At 46.3% G+C, this 10,000-nt stretch overlaps 1 protein-coding gene across 6 annotated transcripts in view; it reads left to right on the forward strand.

The window, feature by feature from the left end:
- The window catches only part of depdc5 (DEP domain containing 5, GATOR1 subcomplex subunit), a 33,655-nt gene that overhangs the window by 12,291 nt on the left and 11,364 nt on the right, over positions 1 to 10,000 (forward strand). For 4 of the 6 annotated variants that reach the window (XM_062554548.1, XM_062554549.1, XM_062554552.1 and 1 more), the window contains exons 23-34: positions 1 to 27; positions 837 to 931; positions 2,083 to 2,142; positions 4,422 to 4,605; positions 5,156 to 5,316; positions 5,598 to 5,718; positions 6,217 to 6,384; positions 6,714 to 6,930; positions 7,422 to 7,555; positions 8,035 to 8,146; positions 8,832 to 8,894; positions 9,408 to 9,541. The exon at positions 1 to 27 is cut by the window's left edge and continues 109 nt beyond it. In XM_062554548.1, coding sequence (XP_062410532.1) covers positions 1 to 27; positions 837 to 931; positions 2,083 to 2,142; positions 4,422 to 4,605; positions 5,156 to 5,316; positions 5,598 to 5,718; positions 6,217 to 6,384; positions 6,714 to 6,930; positions 7,422 to 7,555; positions 8,035 to 8,146; positions 8,832 to 8,894; positions 9,408 to 9,541 — 1,476 coding nt within the window. The remainder of the gene's footprint in view (positions 28 to 836; positions 932 to 2,082; positions 2,143 to 4,421; positions 4,606 to 5,155; positions 5,317 to 5,597; positions 5,719 to 6,216; positions 6,385 to 6,713; positions 6,931 to 7,421; positions 7,556 to 8,034; positions 8,147 to 8,831; positions 8,895 to 9,407; positions 9,542 to 10,000) is intronic. The other 2 variants (XM_062554551.1, XM_062554553.1) reach the window with 2 other exon arrangements.

Consider the following 10,000-nt stretch of genomic DNA (forward strand, 5'->3'; position numbering starts at 1 on the left):
GCTGGCCTATCACGAGGCCACTGGCAGGTGAGACACGCCCACATAAGGGGAGGGGTTTTGGTGATGTCATTATTAGCATTAGCACTGGAGTGCACTGTTTTCCAGAACAGTCTTGTATTTGCATGTGCAGTCACCTGTGGGGATTGTCATATATGGATCATGTTGAATTACATGCATCATCTGGTGGTAGTGTAGTGCCTAAGGAGTTTGGCTAGCATGCTGTAGTCTAGAAAGGTTGTGGGTTCAATTCCTGGCTGCGGCCCCAGCCGTGGCGCGACTGGCTGGGGCACCTGCACCGCACACCGGCGACCCGGGTTCGATTCCCGCCCCGTGGTCCTTTCCGGATCCCACCCCAACACTCTCTCCCACTCACTTCCTGTCTCTCTCAACTGTCCTATCATTAAAAAGGCATAAAGCCCAAAAAATATACTTAAAAAAAAAAAAAAATTCCTGGCTGCCACCGCTTTCCCCTTGAGGAACTTAACCCCTAAGTTGCTCCGGAGACAATATAATAATCAGTTGTAATATAGCTGACACATGTAGGTCACTTTGGAAAACCACGTCTGCTAAATTAATAGATGTAAGTGTAAATGTGTAATACAATTATTATACTGTTATATTATGATATTGCAGTGTTTATTTACATCTGTAACTATTGCCACTATCAGACGTCGCTATAAATATTTTCTGAAATACATCTGTGTTTGCACTGCAGGCTTAGTGTAATGTGTGACAAGCTAACCAGTGCATTTATGAGGGTTGAAGATAAAGGAGTATTGCTTAGGAACTGATCATGATAATCTGGTTTGTGTGTGTGTGTGTGTGTGTGTGTGCAGGAGAGCAGCTTCTCGTCATGGTGGAGAGAATGGCCTTTACATCAACGCAGGAATAGAGGATTTCTCTGGCAGCCCCTCCAGCAGCAACAGCACTGGTACACTGTACACACACACACACACACACACACACACACACACACACACACACACTCGTATGTAGGTGTACATACAGTGGGTATAGTAAGTATTCACACCCATGCTAAAGTTGACTAAAAAGAGGAATATAAAATCATCTTTTGAGAATTGATTGTAATGTCTTAATTCAAAAAATGAGTAAAAATCAAACCGCTAAGGACACTAATTTTCTTTGTGATTGAAGAATGTATCGTAAATAGATAAATGTTCTTCCTTAAATACAGGTTGCATAAGTAATTGAACCCTATGTTAAATTCCCATAGGAGCAGGAGGATTTTTTATATGTTTTTATTTTTAAAGGCCAGCTATTTTATGGATCCAGGATATTATGCATCCTGATAAAGTTCCCTTGGCCTTTGAAATTAAAATAGCCCCACATCATCACATACCCTTCACCATAGCTAGAGATTGGCATGGTGCTTTTTCCAGTTAGCCTATTAGCCTGTTTGATTTGCATTGAGCTCAATGAGCATCAAACAGGCTAATAGGCTAACTGGAAAAAGCACCATGCCAATCTCTAGCTATGGTGAAGGGTATGTGATGATGTGGGGCTATTTTAATTTCAAAGGCCAAGGGAACTTTATCAGGATGCATAATATCCTGGATCCATGAAATAGCTGGCCTTTAAAAATAAAAACATATAAAAAATCCTCCTGCTCCTATGGGAATTTAACATAGGGTTCAATTACTTATGCAACCTGCATTTAAGGAAGAACATTTATCTATTTACGATACATTCTTCAATCACAAAGAAAATTAGTGTCCTTAACGGTTTGATTTTTACTAATTTTTTGAATTAAGGCATTACAATCAATTCTCAAAAGATGATTTTATATTCCTCTTTTTGGTCAACTTTAGCATGGGTGTGAATACTTACTATACCCACTGTATATGCATTTATCCATGATTTGTGACACAAACACAAACTCATGGATACTAAACACACACACACACACTCACACTCACACTCACACTCACACTCACACTCACACTCACACTCACACTCACACTCACACTCACACTCACACTCACACTCACACTCACACACACAGACACAGACACACTATTTCCACATCGACCCATGAGCTAATGTTATCCCCATGCCCAACAGGAACCCCTGTTAATCGTGGATCCTCATTCGATGACTTCTCCTCTGGTGGTCCTGACCCAAGTAGGTGTTGTCCCTGAACGGACACACACACACACACACACACACACACACACACACACACATATCCCCATCCTCATACACTTGTGTCTAACCTCAGAGACATGAGACGTGTCATGCCCTCTCACCCCACTAGCATCGTCACAGGAATGTATCACCTCATGAGTAGTGTTGCATTGTGGTCTCCTATATCTCATCATTAGCTCTGTGTGTGTGTGTGTGTGTGTGTGTGTGTGTGTGTGTTTATTTGTGTGTGTGTGGGACGGGGAAGTTGGTGATAATATTTGTGTGAATTTTGGGGCATTTTGGTGTAACTCCTAAGGAGGTTCCATGATCTTGGAAGCTGTTCAGATTAACGGAAACGGTGTCACCCCTCTACAGCGACTGTGGGAAACTTCTGAGGGTTCTTCCAGCTTAGAGCCGGCACATTTGTTTTTGTTTCATCTTTACGCGCGTGTTTGAAGTGTTTCTGACCCCTAAGTCGTAACACTGACTGACTCAGTGACGGGTGAGTTCAAGTTGAAATTTGGTGTAAAGTCGCTCGAAGCCGAAACAACACACACACACACGCTCACATACAGAAAATGTCCTGTCCTGTGCTGGCTAGCAAAGCTGAAGAACCCTTGTGGTCCGTTTCCTGAACACTGCAACTCTGCATGTCACCATGGGATACGCCCCTGATGGGCAGGCTCTCCCTCCACCAATCAGGTGTCAGCCCAGGTGAAAGGAACTGTAAGTGCTAGACGCTCTAGAACACTTTTCCGGGTGGAATCCCCCTTTCTTGGGTCTACGGATTGAAGTCAAGAGATTCTCAAACCTCCTTCACCTTCAACCCTGTCTGTTTCGTGCTGGGGTTTAGAATCTTGGTCACAAGGGTAATTGAGTCTAAAGTGGCACTACACAAGGCAACCTGTTGTGCAATGTTGCCAGGTAATGTTAATGACATGCTATTTGGGGCACATTCCCACTAATATTTGGCAACAAATATTCATCAAGCTTAAACCATCAATGGACAACTTGTCATCGCCCAATCAGAATATTTGGAATCTCATCATGTTATTGCCCGGCAACATTGATCAAAAAGTTGTCCCAGTAATATCACCATATGAATACTGAGATCTATAGAACACTTGGATGTGCTCTATATATGGACACTGGGGTTGGTTCATTCGTTTCTCCCTATCTCAGTTTGGGAAGGTCTGTTCTCTTTCGTTTTCTGTCCTTTTCTATATTTTATTCACGTTTCTATGTCCATTTCTTCCTTCACTTTTATTTCCAGCCTGTTTTTTTCTTTCCTTTTTTTCTCTATCCACGTCCTTTTTTGGGTCGATGCTCAGTCGATACTAGCATGTTTGCGTAGCCTGCTTCCAGCCTCACTGGTTTCACGTTGAATCTGGGGTCTGTCTTCGGATTCCTAATCTCAATCTGCTGGATAATCCTCCTCTCAATTGTAGCATGGCCATGCCTGCTCCGCTGTGTGTAATGGTCTGCCTAGCTTCAGCATATTGCACGTGTGTGTGTGTGTGTGAGTGTGTGAGTGTGTGTGTGTGTGTGTGTGTGTGTGTGTGTGTGTGTGTGTGTGTGTGTGAGTGATTTGTTTGTGCTTGTGTGTGTTGCAGTCACGCTGGTTCAGTAGTCTCTTCCACACCCACCTAGCCCTCACGCTCACCCCCACTGTTCCGTAATCACGCCTCCACACTGCCTGCCTGTGTTCCTGTGTAACTGCTGTAATTATCTGTGAAATGCAATTACGGGAAAATATTAATTATGATAATAATAATGCTCTCCCTCTTTTTTTCTCTCCTTCTCCATGTTTCCTCTCTCTTTCTCTCTCTCAATCTCTATTGCCTCGTCTTCATCTCTCTCTTTTTCCCTCCCCCTCTTTTTCTGTGTTGTGTGTTTGTCTCTGTGTTGGTTTGACTGTTTGACTGGAACCTTTGTTCATTTGTTTTCCCCCACGCCTTTCGTTCTGTCCATCACTCTTTTTATTTTCGCTACTTCTTTCTTCTCTTTCTTTTTTCAATCCCTTCTTCTTGTCATGTTGTACCACTGCTGTCCTGTGGCTGAATGACTGTGCTTTTTGTATCGGCCATTTTTTATTTTTTATTTTTTTCTGTATGTGTGCTGTTTTGTTTTGGTTTTGTGTATTTGGGCTTTTGTTTTTGGTGTGTGTGTGTGTCTGTCTGTTTGTTCTTGGGTTCTCTGTATGTGTGTGTGTGTGTGTGTGTGTTTCTCTCCTGGGCTCTCCGTGTGTGTGTGGTGTGGTGTGTGTGTGTGTGAAGCCCTGCTGCTGTCTGCCCCCCCGACAGTGCCCAGTTTCTGCTGCACAGTGGGGGTGGACTGGAAGTCCCTGACCACACCCGCCTGCCTCCCCCTCACCACCGACTACTTCCCCGACAAACAGTCGCTCCAGAACGACTACACCGAGGGCTGCTACGACCTGCTACCCCACACAGACCTGGACAGGTATAGACACACACACACGCACACACACACACACACACACACACACACACATGCTGACACCACATACTGACACCACACACCACACGCCTGCACGGTACAGGTACAGTACATGCCTCCATAGGCACACATACAGAGACACACACTTGGACAGTTGCACACACTCATAAGCACACACATACTGTAGAGTGCAAACACCTGAACAGACACCACACACCGACACACAGACACAGACACACACACACACCCACACACACCCTCAAAATGTATAGGTACATGCCTCCATTGATCTGTACAGTACAAGTGCACACCTGAACAGGCACACACACACACACACACACACACACACACACACACACACACTCATATCCAGTACAAACACACACTTACAAAGAGACACGCACACCTGAACAGATACACACACGTACAATACAAGCAACACATGTACAAAGACACACACGTTGAACACCCATAAACACACTGCCGTGCCGTCTACATGTACTGTGAATGGTGTTTGCGTGTGCTGTTGCCCCCTTGTGGTCGTGGTGTGCAGGCGCGATGAGGACGCACCAGCGATGTCGGCACCTCAAGTGTTTGAGGAGTTCATCTGTCAGAGGCTCATGCAGGGCTACCAAATCATCGTCCAAAATTCCAGGAAACAGGCACCGCCTTCTTCTGCCCCGCCTCTCAGCAGCAGCCCACTCTACTCTAGAGGTCACCTGAGCTTTCAAGCACACACACACACACACACACACACAGAAATACACATACAAATGCAAATACAGAAACACACACATAGAACCTCAACATCTCATGGCCTCAAATAGACTGTGCAAAATGACTGATGATACCCATAGTCAAGTCTCTGTGTCTTTGTATGTGTGTGTGTGTGTGTGTGTGTGTGTGTGTGCGTGTGTGCGTGCGTGCGTGCGTGCGTGCGTGCGTGCGTGCGTGCGTGCGTGCGTGCGTGCGTGCGTGCGTGCGTGCGTTCTTAGGTCTGGTGTCTCGGCGCAGGCCAGAGGAGGAGGAGAGTGTGTACTGGCTCAGCATGGGCCGCACATTCCACAAAGTCTGCCTGAAGGACAAGATCATCACCGTCACACGCTACTTGCCCAAGTCAGTTTTGCACACACCTCATCATTATGACTCGCTACTTGCCCAAGCCAGTTTAGCACACAGATCATCTCCGTCACACTCTACAGTACTTGCCCAAGTCAGTTTAGCACACAGATAATCAGTCACACGTTACCTATGTAAATCAGTTTAGCACACAGATCATTCACTGTCACAAGCTACCTAGGCAAGTCAGTTTAGCACACGGATCATCACTGTCACAGGCTACCTGCCCAAGCCAATTTAGTAAGAGGATCAACACCGTCACTCACCACCTTCCCAATCCAGTTTAGCACACCACGACAGAACAGCTGGGTTATTTTTGCACAGGAATGTTACATTGAGAGATAAGCTCATACTTTAAGACTCCCCAGCAGAAAGAATTAAACGTCTGCTCTATATTCTTCTGCAAACACATAACTTGTAAACCCTTTTTTTTCATCTGCACACTTATTGCTCAGCGCCTCTTCTTTTGTTGGGTTTGTGGGGGATTGTGGGTAGGTACCCGTACGAGTCGGCACAGATCCAGTACAGCTACAGCCTGTGCCCGCCTCACGCCGAGGCCCACTTCCTGTCCTGTTGGGTGGAGTTCAGCCACGAGAGGCTGGAGGAGTACAAGTGGAACTACCTGGACCAGTACATCTGCTCGGCCGGCTCCGAGGACTTCAGGTAGGTGGACAGAGCTTACTTGACTGCCTTACCAGTCTGGCTTTTTCTACAACACTTCCTGATGATGTTTTATGTTTTGTACATGTTTGTGTTCTGATTGTTTTGTTCTTCTGTATGTAATTTGGCAGCCATTGCTAAACTGGCTAGCCATTGCCACCTATCATGGATATTAGAAGTTTCTAGTGCATTCCATGTTAGTGCTACTACATACAAACAACACATCTCTCTCTCTCTCTGTTTATATTTAATTGGTGTGCTTTTACCTGTAACTACTGTATTTCAATTGTTGTGTTTACTGTGCCTTTGACTTCTATTCTCTGTACCTCCAGTCTGATTGATTCGTTGAAGTTCTGGCGCACACGTTTCCTACTGCTCCCGGCTGGCGGAGGGGCGCGACGCGTTGCGGACAGCGATGGCCGATGGGACGTGTACGGCGAGGGCTTCGGGGTGCCGGGCTCTGATTGGGCGCCGCTGGATGGCTTCATCCGCTTTGTGGAGGGGCTGAACCGCATTCGCCGCCGACACCGCTCCGACCGCATCATCAGGGTGAGGGCGGACTGGAGCTGAGGACTCGACTGATTTTATGCTTTTATTTTGATAGGACAGTGAAGAGAGTGACAGGAAGCAAGTGGGAGAGAGAGAGATGTTGTGGGATCGAGAGATTACCTGTGTCAGACAGACACAAACGCGGTTACCCCTGGGCATGGGTACCCAAATGTGGTACTACGGGCACTGTAGTCAGTTGTGCCACAGTGCCCCCTCAGGACTCTTGTTTTTATGCTCATGACCTGACTCTTATCTGGTTTATCGGTGCAGTGTGTTTTGGTTAAAGAAAAATAAGGAAGGTGTGTAGCCTGTGCCACTTGGTTTAAAGTTCTGAATGTGGGTATTATGAAAAGATTGTATTGTATAACGTTGGAGACCACCCAAACAAGTGCTCTCTCTGATGCCACTAGTCATCGTTGTCAGTGTTGCTAGCATTTCCTTGTTTTTTGAGTACGTCATTGCTATGACCTCTCTCTCTCTTCTGTTGACAGAAAGGTGGAGCCATGAAGGGCTTGCAGGTGACTGGCCCTCTCTCCCCCTACCCCCCTGAGCCCATGGCGCCCCCTCTGGGCAAGAAGGGAACCTCGGCGCTCTCCGCACTGCTGGAGCTGGATCAGACTCAAAAGTAAGTGTCTGGGCTGAATGCATAGTTATGTTCTAGATCTTTCCAGATCTTTTATGTTTTAGATCTTCCCAGCTCCTTATTGCACCCTCTAGAGTAGACTGGGTAAACCCAGCCCGATTTGACGGCGATTGGATTTCACACTTGCACACTTATCTCTCCTGCTGCCGTTACGAATTTGCCTGGACCAATCACAAACTGGCTTATCCAAGTGTTACACCCGGATCGTTGATCTGATTGGTTGAAGGACTATCCAAGTGTACAGAGTCATTTGAACTAAGCCCATTGATCACGCATCTTGTGCAGTAGAAATACAGCACAGACTCACCTTTTTGCATGGGTTATGCCAGAGACGGTTGAAAAAGGGTATTTAAGTATCTTTGGTTATGCCATAGAAGATGTCTAACCCACACTGTCCAGTCAGCATTGCTGCACATAGACTCTGATGATGACCGTGACGATGATGCGTTTCCTGTCTGCAGGACTCTTGAGGAGCAGCAGCAGGCCGCCCAACATGGCGTCAAGGCAGCCGGGCCCCTCAGTGAAGCCTCCACCGGGACCATGGCAACCACCTATGTCGACAGCCCCCGAAAGGTGAGATGACGGCCCTCTCTTGGTGGGTGAGAAGGCAGACAGGTGCTAGAGTGTATCTTTCTCTCTTTCTCTCTCTCTTTTTCTCTATCTCTCTGTCTATCTCTCTCGCTCTCTGTATGTATGTATCGTGTGTCTGTGTCTGTGTATGTATGTGTATGCGTGAATTGGTTGCTGCTTAATAGAATTCGTGGTGAATCTCAGGTGTGTGTGTGTGTGTGTGTGTGTGTGTGTGTGTGTGTGTGTGTGTGTGTGTGTGTGTGTGTGTACAGTATGTGTGTAATTCTGTAATTGGGTGCTGGGTGCCTATATGTGTGTGCTGACTTTGCTGCTCTTCACAGGAAAACACGATTGTGCAGGAATCGGTTACCTGTGAGGGCAATTCACTCAAGTAATCTGGCATCATTGTTTAATTAAGCCTGAGCAGGTTGCTTGACTGAATCTCTATGTGGTGGTGTAATTGAAGGGATTTTTATTCAAACCAAAACATGTCTGTAATTGTCTGTTGTCAGCGTGACCTACCTCTTTACGGTGCTGGCTTTGTATTCTCCTCTCTTTCTCTCCACCTTGGTTTCTCTACATCCCTCTCTCTTTTTCACCTCCATCTTTGTCCTTCTCATTTCTCCTTCCCTCTCTTGTCTCCTGCTCTTTTTCCCCCCCTCCTTCCTCTCGTCTTCCTCGCTGACAGGACACCGGCTTCCTTCTGGATTTTATCCGGAGCCCTCGCTCCTCATACATCTATCACTCTCAGGTCAGTTCTGCCCTCTGACCACCAGGGGGCGCCACAGGCAGGGCTGCATTGGTGTGTTCCCCTGTCACGTAGAGTAGCAGAGGTAGCCCTGGCAACCATACAGCCATGGTTACCACTCACCCATTGGTCATGATTGGATATCTCTTCCCTACGTCTGTCAATCCTGTGTGTGTCTCTGGCTCTCTCTGTCCATGTGGAATTGTGGGTGTTTGCTTGTGTCTGAGCTTGCATGCTAAAACCTTTGGTATCTGACTTTGAGTGTGTGTGTGTGTGTGTGTGTGTGTGTGTTTAACCTTCCACACTGTATGATGTGTAAAAACTAATCACAGTGTAACGGCATATCCTTATGTATGAATTATGTATTAAATGTTTATATTGGTGCATCCTCATACATTAATTATACATTAAGTATTTCAGTCTGTGTATTCTATGAATAAGTAAGTTGTTTTCCTTTTTGAATGCTTTGCTCACGATGCAAGTGCTCTTGTCACATTCCTTTATGGGCTTCTACAGATTTCAGCTGAACAACCAGCGGCCAGTGTGGCTGAGTCTGGGCTGACTGACAAAGCAGCCGGCCAATCAGCTGCTGCCGGTGCTGGTACTCAGTCCAGTGGAGACGCAGCCTCTGGAGTTTCCACGGAAACCAGGTAAGCAAATCCCACTTTTCTTGGAAACATCCATCTCCAGGGATTCCCCAAGCCTATAGTCATAGAGGCCTACTCTCTTAAAGCTTTAGCTGTAGCTTGCTTCTTCCATCTTTGATAGCTTTGATATTTAGATTGTGACTCATTTTAGTTGGCTGATCTTTGATGATGGCAACCAGTGTGTGAAATCGGGTCGCATGCACCTCTTCTATCAAAACAAGCACATAACAAGCACAATTTAATTGGCTCCCACCAGAGCCTTAGCACAGAGCGTCAGTTGCAACAATGAACCGCCTCTATGATCAACGGAACTGGCCACACCAGACCTGACAGCGGCGCATATATTTGAAAAAATTAGACCGGTCTTCTACTATTTTTACGCTCTGCGAACGGAGTGCTTTGGTTGCGGACCCGGTGTAGTTTGGGGTCTGAACACGCCTCCTGACGTGTCTGGTCTCTCTC

The sequence above is a fragment of the Sardina pilchardus genome, chromosome 14 (genome assembly GCF_963854185.1).
Source record: "Sardina pilchardus chromosome 14, fSarPil1.1, whole genome shotgun sequence".
Classification (NCBI taxonomy): Eukaryota; Metazoa; Chordata; class Actinopteri; order Clupeiformes; family Clupeidae; genus Sardina; species Sardina pilchardus.